The 19,220-nt window shown below is 41.4% G+C and overlaps 1 protein-coding gene across 2 annotated transcripts in view; it reads right to left on the reverse strand.

Annotated features, from left to right (window-relative positions):
• The window catches only part of HR (HR lysine demethylase and nuclear receptor corepressor), a 394,390-nt gene that overhangs the window by 166,816 nt on the left and 208,354 nt on the right, over positions 1 to 19,220 (reverse strand). For both annotated transcript variants that reach the window (XM_086943684.1, XM_086943683.1), the window contains 3 exons: positions 17,709 to 17,920; positions 11,229 to 11,378; positions 7,883 to 7,978 (listed from right to left, as the gene is read on the reverse strand). In XM_086943684.1, the coding sequence (XP_086799810.1) occupies positions 7,883 to 7,978; positions 11,229 to 11,378; positions 17,709 to 17,920 (458 nt within the window). The remainder of the gene's footprint in view (positions 1 to 7,882; positions 7,979 to 11,228; positions 11,379 to 17,708; positions 17,921 to 19,220) is intronic.

Raw genomic sequence — 19,220 nt, forward strand, 5'->3', positions numbered from 1 at the left:
AAAAAAGATGTAAATTGTCTGACTTATTTTGTCATTGATCAGGCACCGATTTTAAAACGAGGTGGAGATAGGGACAAAGCGTTAAGGCAGTTAGAGACCAGATATATTCTGAATCTCAACAGTAAACATCCAAATGGCCTTAATGACAGGGAGGATATGCATACTTTCCTGTAAACCTGAGCATATGCTATCAATCCTGTATCCCATCTTGGCATGTAGTCATATATGTTATCTGAGCTAATTATATCACCAATGAATGTCAGATATCAGAATGTATAATTTAAATTAATACTAAAGAAGTACCCACTAGGCGACCAGTATAAGACTTGCAATTGCATCTCTCTTCTTTTTTATCACTTTTTTAACCCTTTAAATTTCTTGGTCGCACTTTAATCACTCAGCACACTTACATTTGGATTGAATGCTTTCATGACGCTTGGTTGTTTTTGACATCATGATAGTCAGCATAGCACTAGCACTTTATTGTTAATATGGTCACATATATAACAACACGACATCTAGATGTGATATTGTAGACAATGCATGAGGACAACACCATAACTAGTTACACTAGATGTATAGTTGTTTCACTATAAAATTGCCATTTGCACATTTACCTTTTAGCATAATATTTATTCAATGCAAATCATGATTTGACCTTTATTTTTATATATATATATATATATGGTCTTTTATAACAGAATTTTTAACATATTTATATGTTATTTATTTATTGCAATGGAGTAATGTATTGAAATACTATATGAATGTGTATATTTATGTCTGTACTAGTTTTAATATTGTCATTACCATGCTGCTAAGTCTAAATTTGCACAAGCTAAAAAACGCATTTATGCTGCCATATTTTGTTTGTTGTAAATAGAATATACTTGACTGTGCAATAGAAAAAATATGCTGACATAAGTCTAAGGACAACATCAGAAAGCTACCGAGTGTTTGTTATCTATCACTTTACACGAGGAATCTATTTTCTATGTCTATGGTTAGAACACGTGGTGGTATCACGATGAGAAAAAAATTGAGTGGGTGCTCTATTTAAAGTGACCACAACTGCATTTCCGTTATGTGATCAAGGGCAGTCCCTGCCCGAAACGCGTCATGCCTGCTGAAACTGCAAGAAATGGATAATAAAAGCCCGTTTTAACTCTCACGAAGTTGTATGGTGGTCCTTCCTGTCTATGGTCTCAACCGACGAACAGATTTTGCTTTGCATATATATATATATATATAAATTATACAGATCACATGCAACAAGGTCTTCTACAGAGTCTTTATTAACCTCTGTGAAAAAGCCATTTAAATGAGCCTCTTTCACTCTAATCTTCCAAGCCAGACCTCTTGCCTGCTCCTAGAAAACATTTTGGATATTACAAACTGCTTGTTCATTTTGTACCTTTCAACAGGTAGAACATTCACATAAAAGTTCAAGTCTAGTGAGAATAGCAGCATTGCTCGGGGTCTTACAGAGCTTAGAGAAGTAGATACTTAAATGTAAAGTAGCTGGTATGAGGCATCAAAACTTGGCTTTTAATACAGTTTTAACAGGAGAATCCAGGAAAAGCTCATCATACAATGGAGCTCTGTGATCCTGAACCAAATGAGTTGAATGGCTCCTCAGCAATGAATGACAAGGACTGGGACCAAGCAATCTACGAAGAGATAGTGCAAATTCATCTCCCTCGCTTCGTAACCTTCGGAATAACCAGGTACTCAAGGCAATTGTTTTCCAAATATGAATGTGTAAATAAAGTAGATGTTCCTACATTTGTCAATGCTGGTGATTCTGAGCAGACCAAACTCTCTCTGTGGCATGGTCACCTGACCACACCAGCACCAGTTGAGTCTAGAATGTCATGTACGTTAATTGCGAGTTGTCAGTCAATAAAGAACAAGCATCCTCTGTCCCAAGAACTCTGTGCTCAGTCACAAGCACCTCACACAATACATAACCCTACAATAACTATCAGAACTTTATAAAGGAAATAGCAATGTAGGCTTCTTCACATTTAAATGTGTTGAAACAACCTGCCACATTCCCAGCCAGCTGAGTGAGTGACTAGAAAGCAGGAGAATGGAAGCTTGAAAATGAGGCGGTGAGAACACTTGCCTTCTTTGTGAAATGTCAAAGGATAAAGTGTACTTAACATTTTAGGAACATTTAATTGACGTCTGCTCTAAAAGTATTTTCGGAACTGGGGCTCCTGGCACAACACAGAGGCCACCAACCGCCCGCCCAGAGGCCCAAACCCACCCGCGCTTCTCTGCTGTCCTCAGTTCCAGGGAACACTTAAGAGATGCTTTCATTTGGCATGAATACCCTTTCCAAATGTAATTTTATAGTAAGAGATCAGCAGCAACAGCAATGTACTAGTAAACTCGATTGCGGCCAAAAGAACAGGGAGCGGCAATGAGGGAATGTTGCCATAGTAACTCTGTCTCTTCTCGTCCAAAGATCCTTAACTGGCCTATGTCTGGGAACCCTGCGCCAGACAATAAGCACAAAAGCAGACTGGAGACTGTGCTCTACAATTTTAATATACTGAGTCAAGGGCAATTTAGATACACAACAGCACAGGCAATTTATTCTGGCAGCAGACCTCGCTATAACTGGTCCTACATCCCGCTGGTTAATGGAAGTGGAGATGGAAATGGTGAGTTTCTATTTGGTAATGTGAATAAGCCTAATATTAGGAGAATGATATGATAGGCCGCTTCTGCTCAGCTTCTTTCATTACCAATATGTTGAAACAGATTACCAAGAGTTTTCTGCAGGGAGGTGGTATTAACAATGGTCAAAGGTAGATTTGAAGAGACAGCTCAGACAAAATTAGCTTCAGCACAGAAACTAGCACCAGAGAACAAAGATTACAGAACAAATGGGAAATTGCCCAAATGGCCATCGTACATATGCCTTTGGCAGGCAGAAGTATCTAGAAACCACACATGGTGTCCTAGCTCTAGTAGGGCGCAGATAGATATCCTCTGAAAACTCAAGTTGTCATGAGATGTGAAGCCTTGATCAAGCCAGAAACGCATTAGAAGCGTGTGTGTCAGGGGCTGTCTCACTATATGTGGGGGAAAACCCTGAAGTATGACTAAATTCCTGATAGTGAAAGATATGAAATCTAAAATCTCTTAACAATAACCATGTGATGTAGCTCTGATTCAGCTAAAGTGTAATGGGGTTTAAGAAAGAACACTACAAGAAAGATCTCATGATTGGTGTGGAATGCTGAAATGACTTTAGGAATGAAGGGACCATTTGTGTGAAGGACCTGCCTGTCCCTTTGAAGCAGCCTGGAGTTCACTAACTCATCTATGAAAGATGATGCATACTAGATTTTAAAAAAATCGACAGCAGGAATATTAAATACCTGGAAGCCACATGTTCAAAAGGAGACAATGCCAACATATTGGAAACAATATTAGGATCTGAAAATCCATCTATTTTTCTGATTGGAGGAATCTTGTACAACTCCTCCAAGGGACCTTTTTTCAGTAGGTTTGACTCCTGCTAGTATGAGGAAACGGAGGCATCTTATTATTTCTGCCTTTCTGATGCCGGTGAAATAGCCAAAGTAAAATCCTTGGCCTTTTGGCTCCTCTATGACAATATTCCAAACTCAGAAGATTCTGGATAGTTTCATGGAGGCAAAGGAGGTAAATTACCTTTATGGAAAATTCCTAATCCTCAATATGTAGCTCACAACAATTCTTTCAAATAGGTCTAGAAACAGCAGTTCCTGAACTGCAGAAAAAGGTACCCTTCAAAAGAACCAATAGGAATCCTAGATTCCCACCTTGATGCAGACAAGGCCTGCCTTGACTGGGAAGGCTAATGTGGCCCTTAGGGGTAAGGGGTCAGGTGGGGTTGTCTGGCATGGGTCAGACTCTGCCTAATATGTGATTAACTCTGCTTAACTAAGAACTTTCTTTCATTTTACAACCATGCAGAACAATTGGAAATAAACTTACATCAGTTTATATTACACTAGCAGCCCGACCCGACGTAGTCCGGGAGTAAAAGGCTGCTTCAGGGCCCCCGCCCGCCCCGCAGAAGAGTTGTCTGTGCAAGTCCTGGCCCTGTTCAACTGATTTGGCCCACTTGTGTTATTTTTTTAATTCGTATGTATTGTTTTTCGCGTTTTATGTTGTCCGCAAGATGTGAGGAAAGTGTTGTGTCACCTGTTTAATGTTTTTTTTTCTTTCGAAGGCTCTTTCTGTGTGTTCGTTTTTGTATCCCTTCAAAGAAGTTTCCCTTTCGTTTTGTCAAATGTGTGGTGAAGTCCTGGCAGTGCTCGAGTGATTATGGGCAGTTGTGGTATTTTCGTTATTCGTATGTCTTATTGTAAGCATTTTATCTTGTCCGCAAGATGTGAGGAAAGTCTGGTGAATGCGCAGTCCATTGCGTTTCTCCGTTAAGAAATGTCGGCTTTTTTTGTTCGTGTTTACCCCCCTGTGACGTCGTTGGTCAATGGCTAATGGTTAAAGACTTTTTTTGGTAAGCCGAAGTCGTGTGTGTGTTTTCTTTAGTGCGTTGTGATTGGTGTAGTATGCGATTAATCCTGCCCCCTGCGTGGCGTCATTTGACACTCTTCGTCGATAGAAGGCCCGCCCGGTTTTTAATGCGAAGGCATCAATGTTGTCTGGGTAACTGCAACAAATGTGTGTATATTTCTTATATCGCGCACCTCTGCTGTTTTTGTATATTGGTGTTACTGCGCTGTATGTGTGAATTTAAATTCATTGAAAGTGCATTTCCGCTGTATGTGTTGGGATTTGCAAATATTTGTTAGAAATTCATTGGAAGCGCATTTCCGTCTATGTCTGCATATTGTGCGTTCTAAATTCAGTGAAAGTGCATTTCCGCTCTATGTGTGCATATGTAAGTCTGTTGTGAAGTCGCTTGGCCTATATTTGTTATTTGCACTTGGCACGGCCCTGTAAACGCTAACATTTGTTGTTTGAGACACCCACAGCCACGCCCCCAAGGGACTACTTTACCACTTTTGGCGTTTTTGCTTTTTTAATGTATATGGTGTACATATCTATAGCCTATGTCCTTCTGCCACATCTCCCCTTTCAAATGGTGTATTGGGTGTAGTGATTGGTGCATTACTTTTGTAGTTTACCTGGCTCAAAGGTTTGTGTTCTCTCTTTATAATAGTAGTATAGATTTAATTTCAGCAAGCTTTACTTCTAATGAGCATGTCATAAAAGCAGTACAATAGATATGGGAAAAGGGGAAAAAAAGGTTTAAAATTGAATAGTGAACATAGGATATCATTACATGGGTCTGGGTGTTGGATGAATACAAATGGATCTTTATATAGCATAAAATCAGAGCAAAATCAATATAATCTAAGATACAATTATGCATAACATTTGTTAAAAGCAAGTACCATGAACAGCCATGTAAATAAAGCGCAATAAAGAAAGTGCAGCTGAGAAAAAGGTACTAGTTAGCAGCTTCATACTCTAACTAAGGTTCGCTGTGATCCTTTTGGAAAGGAGTTGATCATTTCCTATACCTTATGGCCCACATCCAAGCTAAAAACTTGGCAACTGCACATGCAAAGATAGGACGTGAGTTAATCGTTAAAATCCTTATTGAAGTTACAATGCTTCTGATCCCCAAAATCTGAAATAAGGGTTTTAACCACGTCTTGCGACGGTTGGCATATGCATGATAGACAATCACAATGTGGGAAATGGTTTCACTAGCAGAGCAGAAGGGACAGCAATCATTAAAATTAATGTTCAATTTGTGGGCAAATGCATTTAAAGGCATCAATCCTGTCCTAAATTGGAAATAAAGTTTCCTATCTGAAGGTATTGCTATGATATCCCAACATTGTTCCAGGAGAGGAATAGAATTTAAATTCTAGGAACCTTTAAATCAGGGATGAACCCTCTTCCACACAGTATTCTTCCAATAAAACAGATGACAAATAAAGCTCTTTTAGTTTTTCAACTGAAGGAATAGAAGGTCCCATAGATTGTCCCAAAATGACTTCGGGCCCATGTCCATCAGTGATTTTTTGACAAAACTAAGCCAAGCAATCTTATTGGAAGGGTCAAGGTCAATGACATCCTTTAAGCCTGTGGCATAGTGGGACAACTCAGGAGTAGACCAAAGTCTACTCCAGAATGAAATAGGGTGTAGTCAGGCCTTAGTAGTCACAGATTTCATTCCAAGATGCAGAATCAACATTTGATGGGAGTGCTTTGAGGAAGGCGTGTCACACTCCTCAAGAACTTATTCTCAGAAGCAACTAGAGTAGATATATTGGAGAAAAAAAAACATAATTCTGAGCCATAGAGGACCGACCCCAAAACTTTAGCACCAAAGATTTGAACAACTGGGCTTGGTAAAAAAGCAGATGAATTCTTTTAGCTCCAGAGATTTGGCTAACCTTCAAAGCCATAATTTCTACCTGGTGTTTCCAAAGCATATTTGAAGCTGGGTAAAGCCCAAATACCTGAAGACTTCGTTTTTTTCTAAGAGCTTATGCCCCGTTCTTACTGTTCCCCTATAAGATGTGTGCTGGTTAAATATCATATATTTGGTCTTGTCAGATTGATAACCAAGCCCCATATTTTACAAAAAATCTTCAAAACGGAGGAGAGCACGCGGTAAGCCACAAGGGTTTTTAGAAATTAAAAATGTGTCATCTGCAAACATTAAAATATTATTACAGTTTACATGTGTGTGGCATATTAGGCATCGGACAGAGTTTCCCATCAGCATTTAGATTACATTATTTTAAAACAGGTATCCATTCCCAAAGGTCATAGTGCTGTTTTTTTGGGCGTTTGCATTATTCATGTAGCAGTCTCCTGCTTGGTCTGATTCCCCACAGCACTCCCCTTTCATTCTATATTCCTCTTTTCTTCATATTGTTTTATATCTTCCATGGGCTAATCAGGATCATGTTAATATGTTAAGGGGTCTACTATCAGCAGGGTAGGAGAGTTCCTGGATTAATGCTGCCCATCATGCAAGACCCTCCTTTAGTTTATCATCTTTTCTTGCCTTTCACATATTCCCTTCTTTGGCTGGTGCCCACTGCATCATGTCTTCCGTTTATGCCTGCAACATCAGTCCTGATTGTCCCAGCCAATGGATCTCTATCCTTTCTTTTGCTAGAACAGTGGCAAGCATTATGAAAGCGATGTATAACCTATGGCCGAGCCAGATTTACTGGAGTTTTAGGGTTGCTGCCAAAAGGATTTCCCCAATGTCCTATGGGCTACATGCCTTTTTTTTCCTGATTCCAAATGGGTGGCCTCTAGCTCATGGGTACAATAGTTGCAGTCCAGTGGCAAGTGGACCTTGGCTTCTTTTTGTCTGAGTGGGCACGAAAAGAAGCCACCGGTCAATCAATCATTTAATCACGCAGGTCTGAGCTGAAAATGGGTAAATTCCCTGAATAACAAATTCTGGATCTCTGAAGGTCAGCTGCAGGAAATCGAGTCCCACATACAGTGCACTCCGTGAAGCGTGGGCAAGGCCGCACACGCCCAAATGACACACAGCACAGGGGATTCAATTCCAGAGAGCAAGAAAGCACCAGCAATTGATGAAAATATGTGAGGCTGGCATGACCCAGGTAGCCACTCATCCTTAAAAGTGAGGTATGAGATTCAGCCAAAAACTGTTAGTGGGAAGTAACTTAAAAGTGAGGCAGTCTTGCAGGGTAAGAAGTGAAAAACGCAGCGAGGCAGAAGGGCCATATGCCTGGCCATTGGCACATTGCCCTTAAAATCACAAATAGTCTTTCCTTATCAGGCTGTGAAAGAACAAGACTTGAAAGGGATAGAGAAAGGAGGAAAATTTACAGGAAGCGGGGATTCTCACCATGGGTGGAGATGAACTGCGCTGGAACCAGAAAAGACAGACTGTGATCAGGGCCTTGGGTGCATTTTTTCTCCTGCTCCGCCTCTCCCTGCAGATCTATCCAAGAGAAAACAACGCATGGTATGATTAATACACACACAAATCTGTGGAATAAATACCACTTCGAATGATCTACTGAACATCATCAGCAGCCCTTTATTGCATGGAAAGAAAGCTGCGAGCACCCTGACACCGGTCCTCCAGCCTCCACAGGGAGCTCCTCCGAGCGAGATACACCCACTGGTGTATATTAACAATATATGGATATCTCTTGAACACTCTTACATGCCGAGATCTTTAAACTCTTCACTAGTTAACTAAATAAAGCTCCTCAGGTCTGGTGCTCCACAATCCCGTCATATGAACTTCTCTCCAGGGGTATATGTTTACGCTATGGTACACAGCATGTACAGAGAGCAATGACTGAAATTTATAAAGCGCCCATTGGCACTCCTAATGAACCTCCCTACAAATTTGCACAGGTAAACCTTTCCAGCCACATTTCTTTTACACTCTTTCTAAAACTTCTTCAAGATAAACCCCTCAATCTACATTTCTGTAGGACTCTTTTATTTGTATTTCAACATAATATATCACAAATGCAAATTAAGATTAGGTCCATCCATAGTGCAGCATGTTTTGAGTGCACATGAAATGGTCATACAGACATCCATACTTTAATGATGTACTTTAGTCTATTACAATATGGCTGCATAATCTTACTCTCAGGATGTAAGCGACCGTGCATCCAAAGACATTCTACCAATAGACATTAGTTTTTAAAAATGGACAACAGCTAGGCATTCGTCGAGTTATTACAAGAGATATTCTTTACATGGATACCAACTGGCAGAATCGCAGTCGACAGACGGAAATCTGGCCCTCCTCCTCAGTTACTCAATCCCCATCCTGGCTCCCACCCACCCTTATTCTACGAACAGTACATCTTCAGGGGGCTGCCGCTCCCACAAAAAGGGCAAAATATCCGCTGAGTTGTCTGCCATAGGTTTTTCACATAGCCCCCTCCCCTCATCCGCTCTCAGGGCTGCCGCTTCAGCAATCGCCCCATGCTATATCTCACTCTTCCACCTGCAATGAGGTGTCCTCCAGGGGATCTTCAATCCATTGTGATGGCATGCTCAGCCAGCACCAGAGGCAGATCTAGAAACCTGGTATTCACTTTCGCACTCTTCGATTTGGGATAAAGACCCACCAAGCACACATCTAACTGCAAGAGAGTGGTCTATTCGTCCAAGAGTGCGTTCCAACTCGCCAATCACAGCTTGCCAAACTGTATGATACCTGACCAAGTCATATACAGGAAAATGCATCCACCATGTTACAAGGCGGCAGGCTTTATCAACTGTCCCATGTATCTTTTCCAGTTTGTTGGGTGAGAGATAAGTTGTGTGGAGATAATTAAACCGGGTATACCTACATCTAGTATTTCTAGATACTGTGTGTGTATGTTGCAAGACCCCGTCCCATTCCCTTCTGCAGAATTTGTGGCCAGTTCATCTTCTCACTTCCTTTTAACCGTTGTCAAATCAATTTTTATCATAAACACTGCAGATTTATAAAGCCAGGAAACTAACTTGCAACCACCCCCATAAGTGAGAAGGATTTGTAACACTACATGTGCATGTGGTTCATAATAACTATCCCCCCCAGATAGTGCTTATAGTTTGAGCTTCTGCTGCATACCCCAGGAAAAGAGATTCCAGCAGTTCAGCTTCGCTCATTAGAGTATTTAAGCTCCTCAACTTCCCACCTGCAAAGTAGTCCCGACGGCGAGCATTTCTGCAGTTGTCCACAACGCCATACCGCATGCTGTAAAAAAATCACTCCCATTTGTGTGGAGGCAGTGCTTAATTTGTAAAAAAACATGTTTTCAGGAGGCATTGCAAGTTAAACCACCCAATGCCCCAGCCAGCGCTGACAATGACAGTACCAGCACAACTATATGCCATCACACTCCTACAAGTCTGACAATTCAGATTATCCCAGGCCCCAAAAGCTATAAAATGACTTAGGCAGCAGGTATTCATTGTTTTGAATGTTTATGAGATTAATATACAACTGTTGTGCTCATCTCTACATTTCACAAATAACGCCACCACGTGGCAGACTGTTATAAGAGCTGGAATTGCCAATTAAGTGCCGGTGCAGAGCACTGGAAACCACTGGCTCAAATTAAGCACTGTATGGAGGCAAACCAAGGGCAAACCAGGAGTATATAGCTTGAACTGCTATGATTTTTTAAGAAACTTCTGTCAACATCACACGGCTATAATTAACAGCTTAAACCAGGGGTCTCCAAACCGGTCCTGGAGGGCCGGATCCATGCCAGATTTTCGGGATATCCCCATTGAGATACATGTAGTAATTTTAAAAATCTGGCATGGATCCGGCCCTCCAGGACCGGTTTGGAGACCCCTGGACCTTAAACAAAGTCACTAAGGGCAACAATGTCCACAGGATAAGGGCAATCAGTGCATCTTCCTGACAAGGATTCCCCAAATAACCCAATTCCTCCCGGTGAAGCCCAGCCACCGATTCAGCCAGCCTTTGTATCTGGGCTACCAAAGGATGCAGCTCAAAGTCAGGGGCACCCAACCTTCCGTCCATGGTTGTGCACTACACATTTTGTAATAAACTTGTTGCCTACTGTTGTGCCAAAGGAAGTCCCGCACCAGCATATACAGAGATCTGAACCAGGACTGGGGAATATAGGTTGGAAGATTTGCAAATAAGTACAGAGCTCATGGACAGCATGATCACCTTTGTAAGTGCTACTCTTGATGTTGTGGTAATCTTCAGTCTGCACCAGGACACCACACTGCCTTTCAAAGAATGTAGTGCCCCGTTGAATTTGCCCTCTCTATTGTCCACATCATGGTGATATATTTTTAACCATAGGTATTTAAACATTAATGGCTCCCGCTGGATATGCCCTCTTTCCATCACACGTGGAACGTACCAAGCCTCGGATGTAACTCTCCAGTTAGACCCTCGACTAACATATAGTGACACCCCCAAGGACATGTAATGTTAAGCTGTAAACACCTTAACTCACCCAGTTCGGTGACTATCACTCTGTATTTAAATTCCTAAAAAAATTATTCACACCTTCCCTCAGCTCCCTACTTTATTTTGGGGCAGTAATTCCTAGAAAACGGGTCTATAACTCTCACTTTCCCATACTATACCTCAGTATCTTAAACTACATTCAAAGTATTGGATACTCTCCCTCAATGCAAGCCACTCTATCTCAGTATCAGAAGCTCCCCAGGTACAGCATCCATACCTTTCCCCAGTGCCTTTTCTTTGGACCGTTGGCACTCCAAGCATAACTGGAACCCACACCTGGAGCAGATCCAATGGCTGTTGAAGAAAGCCCGGTGGCAGGCGTCACAGATCTGTGGTCCCGTAAAGACTTTCCTGTAAGCCACAGTTTCTGCAAAAAGAAGAAACACTGTGAGAATCTTGTCGGTGTACCACACAGTACAAGGTCTCTAGCGAACTTTACCACCTGCACAGATACACCGAAGCACAGTTCTAAATTGGTGAATTTAATAAAATGACTACTCCAGAACCTTCTAAACCTCATTGCCCCCTCATCTCCATTTCAACGTAACAGGACAATTATATTGTCAACGACGAGACTATGTCCTCTGGTTTGGACACCAGGAGATCAGCCACTGACCTTGTCTTAAATGTCAGCTTTTCCCTTTCCGAGCAGCAGGGGTCATGACAAGTGCACTTTGGGCTGTCTCTTGGTGATGGAATGGCAGTTGTGGGCACATCAAGAGGCTTAGATGATGTATCTTGCCCAGCAAATATTTCAGCAGCCTAGTACATCACTTGAGGACCATAAACATAATAGTCACACTTGGTATTCAGCGACTAATCCACATGGAATTTTCTGCACCATTCTTACATCTCATTTAAGCAGATCTCTTGAGAGAGTTCAGGTTGCTGTGTGGATTTAAGGCTACCTTGATGAGGCTTGAGTGAAATGTTTTGGTTTGAGCCCAACATCAAGACCTGACAAGCGTCTCTCTTTTGATTTTCTAGTTTAGTAGCCAGTGTCTTTCATCCAAAACAATGGTATTTTTTCTCTCTTTTAGAATGAGCTATTGGTACAATCTAAAATGACTTCCGGGGCAGGTTAGTTCAGAAGAAAAGAGATAAGTCATACGATGTTCATCAAACTTTTCATGGAGATCCACCACAGCAAGTTCTAATATGTTTGTGACTATTGAAGATCCCACGCGAGAACAGTTTATAGAGGCTCCATCCTTCTTGATGGCCAAATCATACCCTGGCCTGGGAGCTGGTACAGGGAAAGGCATAATGTACTGGGGTCACAGCTACTCGCAGTACCCCTACTTCCTTAAGTGACTTCTGTAAGACAGCGTGGCCTGGAAAAAAACAGTCTCAGCATGGTTGGATCTGTACTGTAAGCACAATAAGCAAAGAACCAGGATAGGTTAAGTAAATGAAAGAAAGATATGTCATGGAACTGTATGAAGTGCTCTCCACACACCCTCTTCTTTTGCAGAAGCAAGTGACATTTCCTGTTGTTGCTTTAAATCTACCATAGACTTGTTTGTTACTCTTTCCTTAGGACTTCGGGTACTGTCCATCACAATGCTTGGATTTAAGTATGAGCAGAGGTCTGAACTGTAAGGATTATGGAGTGTACCATACATTGTAATGTAATGTAGTAGTACTTGTATAGCGCACAAATCACCCATGAGGGTATCTCAGCGCTTGTACGCATACCGCTGTGGAACCCTTCCTGGCTTTTCCCTGTGAAGTGCCCACTCCTGGGCACCCCCAAGGTGAAGCCAGGCATCCTAGCATTGTTGGGGCCATTGTGGAGAGTAAGCAAGCTATTGCCCAGAGTTGCAAAGTGGGACTCATGATTAGAATAGGCACCGAGGCGAGGATTATCAGGTCCGAGGAAATTTAGCCGAAGACCCACCGAGGCGGGAATTGAACCCTGATCTCGGGCTAGACCTCTGCATCAGGGTCTGCCGCTCTTACCATTGAGCCACACTTCTCCACTCATTGTAGTGAGATAGATTTGATCAGAGCCCCCAAAGACCTGTTGAATTGTATGCTGCTACAAAAACGTGTTCTTACCATAAGGACCTTATGGTTAGACATGCATTATCACCTCAGGATATCTGCTATTGAGGACATTTGAGAAAATACTGTTAATTGTCCGGAGCAAATTTCTTCTGAGGGCACGGTGCGCAATGCGAACGGATGAACATATTAATTTTAATTGAAGGTTTTACTTTATGGAAGCCATAATTTGCATTAGCGAACCCTTGCTGTACCCTGAGTGCCTGACAAGCAACAACTGAAAGATATTGTGAAATAGCCACGTGTTTTTCTTGATTTGAAATGTGCACATCAAACTAATTTATGTGGTATTTCTTCTTTTTCTTTGTAGAAGTTGATATTCAATATATCGCATATTTACAAGCCTCTATCGCAACAGGAACGTCACTTTTAATGATGTTTCTGTGGCAATAGGGGCTTTGCCTTATTTAGTAGTAGGCGTTAAAGTGGCTAATGCTGCCTTGTAAATAAGGCCTCCTTTCAGGCTATACTTAGCTTGAAAGGGGTGGGCAATGGGTGTTGCGTGGCATTCAGAATGAATGCCTCCACAGCCTATGATCTTTTGGGAGAATCTTCCCTTCCAGGAGATTTACTTGGGTGTGGGGGGGGGGACCTCTATGGCATATTCCTGCAGGCTTTGGTCAAAAAGAGCTTAGCCTCCTGCTTCCTGATGGCTTTTTGGTGCCTCGAGACACTGGAATCGCCCGCAGCTGCAGCGTTTTCTGAGCCTAAATACCACATGATGATTTCATGGGGTCCAACAGAGACATCTCGCAGCATCTGAACATGGCTTTACTCAAAGGTTCTTTGAAGAGACATATATCTGGTTTATGCCAAATGCTTAGAAATGTTGTTGGTGAGGCACCGACAGAATCCAGACCACATTGATGAGCAGGTTAAAACATAAACTGACGCATGAGTGATAGTTGGGGGCATATACACTGCAATGTCGTCATGTCTGGCATGCAGAGTTGCATAATGTCACCAGGTGGCGCTGGAGAGCAATTCCTGGGAAAACGTTTTCTTACCAGTCTGACACCTTGGGTGAGGAAGATGCATCCATAATCCAGCAGAAAAAAAACAGGTATCTGCCTACTCATCAGTCTGAGGCAACAAAGTAATCTGACCATCAACAAGGGATTCCATATTGCACTTTAATAATGAAGAATAAAGACATAAACTTAGTAATGCTCAAAGATGAGAAGCTGCATAATGTTCTTTACAAGTATTTAATTTAGTTTCTTTCTTTTTACTCTTTGGTGTGGGACTCATTTCACATTTTCCTACTGAATGTTGTGCAAATTAGGCTGTTAAGTATTTGTAAATTCACAAGGCCTGTGAACTTTCTTATTGTGTTATTTGCATTATTTCATTAAGTTTTGGGTGCTTTGTTCAACAATCTAGAGCTTTTTCGTAATAAGAAATGCAAAATGTTTTAATGATATATGCACACACACACACACACATATATATATATATACACACACAATGTTAATTCATTTATAGTGTTTGATGAATCGAGAGGAGTTCCTTAATGAAGTCTGCCCATTCCTTAAGGAGTCTTTGTATTATTTTTATTAAATATTCTGTGCATTTTTTAAGTCATTTTGTACATGTTCTTAATTAAGCCTGAATATTTTCCTGGGAACTGTGTGCAATTCCTAAATGAATTTTATCCAGATAAACTATGAAAATATTCAAAATAAATTTAGTGTGTTTTCTAATGATATCTCCTAATATTTTCTCTGGTATTTAATTGGGAATAACTACATTGTAAAGGTATCTTAGCTTTTTCTTAAGAAACTGTGTGTGTTGACACAATGAATTATATACATTGTCTTAATTAATCTGCATTAAGTTGCAAAAGCATATGCATTTCTCATATTTTGAATCACCCTCTCACCATGCCATAAAAAGGTGTCTGATATCGCTACTCTCCGCACTTACCTTACTCACACAGCCCCACTACACTTTCTAGCTATCACAGAGACCTGATCAATTCAAAAGCAATTGCCAGGTTGGCAGATCTACATAAGGCTACTATGCCATCTTCTCCCACACACCTGACAATCACAAAGCTGGTGCAGCTGACATTATTCTGAACAAATAACCCACCACTATCGCTGCTCCAATTAATTCTCTTACATAACAATTTTTTTAATACCACACCACATGAGTCATGGCCTAGTTCAAAGCCAGCATTGTAGATCTGTAGCACTCTTCAGGTGCTATCGGCTTATCCTGTTATGACTTTAACAATTTCCTCTGATCTTTCTCCACAACCACTCCAATCTTCGTACTAGATGTCAATAACTTAGAAATGAACAAGGGAATACCTTGTACTCTCAGCTTCCTGTCTGATCACTTACACCTTAACACAAAACTCCCCTCTGGCACATAATTACAGGAAGGCCCTTGTTTTAGTACTGCAATGTAGCTCATTAACCGACTCCTTACATAATCTTGAACCATCTTCCTCTGACCAGGCCATCTTGAAATTTCTAGTAAATATCCTACCTGCCCCAGCTTATTGCCCTCTACAATTCCGAAAGAAAATATTGTCATGACTTAGTCCCAGCATTCATCTAAGAAATCCTCTAAAATCTTGTACCTCTGCGATACTTTGTATCAGTAAACCAATTTAATGTTGCCGTGCAACAAAATTTCCACAGCCATTATGTACTAGAAACCGTCTCCACTTCTGCCTATTATTCACATTCAATCCCTATGAAAATTAAGATGAGTGGATACCTTCGCAAATAAGGCCAAAATATAAAAAATATTATTATATTTCATCACCATCATGGTAATTCAGTACCAAGATTAAATATATGAAAGAGCAAACATTTCATACAATTCCACAATTTAAAGTATTGCTAAAGTGCGGGAAAACACTCTTAAAGCACGCCTAAAAGAGACATTCGAGAGCCCTGGGAATCCCTGGCATCGACAAGTCCCAAAAGCTATAACCTCTTTACAAATCTAAGGCACTGCGATAAACTCGGACGTTATCCCTTACACAGCCTGGAAAAGTGTCATCAACATGCAGGTGAAACTAACCTCTCATCTGCTGGACACCCGCTTCTTAAAGTGTTCAACTATCTTATCATTCCACCCCCCACCCCACCCCCCACTCCCCCATGACTTTGACCTATCGGGGAAGTCACAACCATACCCCTGAGAAGGTTTAAACAGACGGGTCCGCAGAGACATCTTACTTATGTGCTTGCTGGGCCTACCAGTGCCCGATTTCAACCAATGGGCTCCATCGGGAAAGGAGGGGGCCTGCAGATTGTGCAATTACAAGAAAGCATCATGCTTCCACCTTCTGTGCTGTTGTCCTACCCTCAACACCCCCAGGAGATCTGTCCTCAAACCAATTTACTCAAAGAAGGATACCTCCTCATGCCTGGAGGCATCGTCACTGTGCTTCACCCACACTGACACACGAACCCTATTGAGGTGCGGCAAATATGTCAAGAAGCTTTGAGGCCTCCCCACCCCGCCACCTTTGCTCAAAAACTGATAACAGACTAATTCGAGGGTGATCTTGCACGTTTATGTATCCCCACCCACTGGAGGTATCAACATCCGCACTCTGCACTTCATCAGTTTACTCACAGTCCAAGGAATTGGTAAAGTTCGCTATTAAGGACTCGCAAAATACAATGATGATACATCTTCCCCTCAGACACGTAAACACAGATCGTAAAAATGGCCTCCTCATTAACAGTATAACCTTATCTTTGCCATGGCTAACATTGGTGCCCACGTCGGTGCCCTCTCTATGCTTTTAATAACTGTTTTATTGTAAAATTGTAATGGTTTTAACTAACTAAAGTTTCACTGACTACTCAAAGTTTTACTGATAAAGTCCCTAGTTCTCAGCAACTGGATTATTGCACATCTTCTTGTGGGCATTCGTCGTTACCCCCCATTACTAAGGGACAAGATAGGACACTTTACAATCTCCCCTAGAAAAATATTTCCTCTACAAAAGTCAACGGTCTTACTAATGCTTATATTTAAAGCTACCACTCTGATTCGCTATAACCCTACTAGCAACCTACAGTGTCCCAACCAGAAATGTCCATCTTTCTCCAGAACACCCAGTGCTACACATTGCCTTCTCTCTATTGGTTCCCCTCAAGTGGACCTCACTTCCTCCAGTCATCAGGCTCAGTACTTCAATTCTGGAACTTAAAACAGCTCAAAACAGCTGTCTCCTACTTGAAGAAAACAGTTCATGCTGGCTCTCATACTCCTCACGCATTGTAAATATGCTGATTTCTGAAGGTTTGCTTTTATGAGTATGTGATGTGTAGAATTGAGAGGTTCTGCATACAGGATTATGTCTATAAATGCTTCCAATATTCATAAATAACTTGAATTACTATTACTCTCTACAAATTCTCAGCTGGGTTTCCTGTTCATCTGCCCAACTACTCAAGATTAACGTTTTTATAGAAATGCTAGCATTCCCTGTGTAGAAGCCACATAAGCCAATGAGCCTGACCAACAGCAAACATGACAGAGCACACCCAATGTGAGAAACTAGAGGTTTCTGGAGACCACTCTCATTTGCAGAGTAGATGTAAATTGAAAGAGGGGTGTGTAATATGGTCTCTCTCGCATGCCCTGCTGCACTTACGCTGAGGATCTTGCTGGTTCCAGGACAGGGCCTCTCGATCCCTGCGGATGATTTCACAGAACTGATCTCCTAGGGTGGACAACAGGTACTTAGCAGGACTGGGGTTCCGGGTCCTGTCCCTAGAAACCACCTCCCTCGTATCCTCCTCTTCGGCGTCATCCACTGTAGGGAGGCCATCTGCCTCCAGCTTCCCGTCAGAGCGGAGAACTAACCTATAGGGTAGCAGACAAAGAAGGGGTCTTAGCTATGGCGAACAATAGGTAAATATTTCCATCCGGCCTTAATCAACTGTGCATCGACCCTTCACACCTTTCCCAAATCAGCCAACAGCATCCTTGACAATTCCCCCAGTTGGTCCTTGAGTGGTGCACCCCAGAAATACCTAATCAAACCAGCCTTGTGGAGCCACAGACTTTTTTTCTTACCTCATTATTGCTGGATTTTAATCCAAGATGTACATCTGATGCATAAACATGAACCGTAGTAATTGAGGTATATAAAAGAAAAGCATAAAAAGCTCACAAAAAAAAAAAAAAATCGTCATCCGTTACTTGCAAACGAATACATTCCCAGGTACAGGATGGCATTGGGTTCTATAAAGTCAGAGCTGTTAATAAAGTGTGAATCGCTGAATAATCTTGTCATACACTGTGTCCCCCTAAAGATATTATAAAGATAGGGAAAACTTTACAAAGAGGAAATCAGACCCCACAGGCGTGGTTATTTATACAAACAACCACAGAAGCTGGGTGATCATTCAGCAGCAGAAGGCGAGATAGTACGGGTTTGGGGGTGAAGGGTATCACTAAATTCCAGTGGTTAGCTAATGCGCCGGAATGTAGAGGAGGGTCGCGTACAGGCTCCCAGATTATGGCTACCCTAAAGGAGGAGTGATGGGAGGGGGGTGGGGGGGGGGCTCAGTTCTACAGCTCAGAGGGAGGCCGGGAAGTCATCCTAATGTAGTTCTCCACAGGGCACAAGTCCTAAACAAGCATTTGCAAAGCAATAGGTCTCACATTAGGAAAATTGAGCTATTGGTATTGTAAATGAATTTTTTTTTATTTATGTGTTGGTTTTGAAAATAGCTAAATTAATAGTTTTGTCATTTACAATGCCAATAGTTATAACTTTCGCAAATGTGACACCTATACCATTTGTAATGCAGTATGTGTTGTATTTACGTGACTTAGATGTGTTCATATTACAAATGACAATGGCTTTTAATTTTTTTAAAGAATTAATACTTAAATAAAAGTTATTGTAATTTATAATGGCAATAGCTTAAACTTTTGTAAATGACTTTTGTGAAGATTATGTTCAGTGTATTTTATTGTGACGAAAATCCAAGAACAGAAGTGAAATATTACCATCTTTTTGTGTTATTTGTAATAAAGCTTGAAACATTGAGAGAACATATTTGAACCAGTTGTTGTTGAATGGTTGCACAGATTGATGCTGTGGTGGTGCTGAGTGATGCTGTGGTGATGCGATAGATAGATAGAGTGAGTGTAA

The sequence above is a fragment of the Lissotriton vulgaris genome, chromosome 11 (genome assembly GCF_964263255.1).
Source record: "Lissotriton vulgaris chromosome 11, aLisVul1.2, whole genome shotgun sequence".
In the NCBI taxonomy this organism is placed as follows: Eukaryota; Metazoa; Chordata; class Amphibia; order Caudata; family Salamandridae; genus Lissotriton; species Lissotriton vulgaris.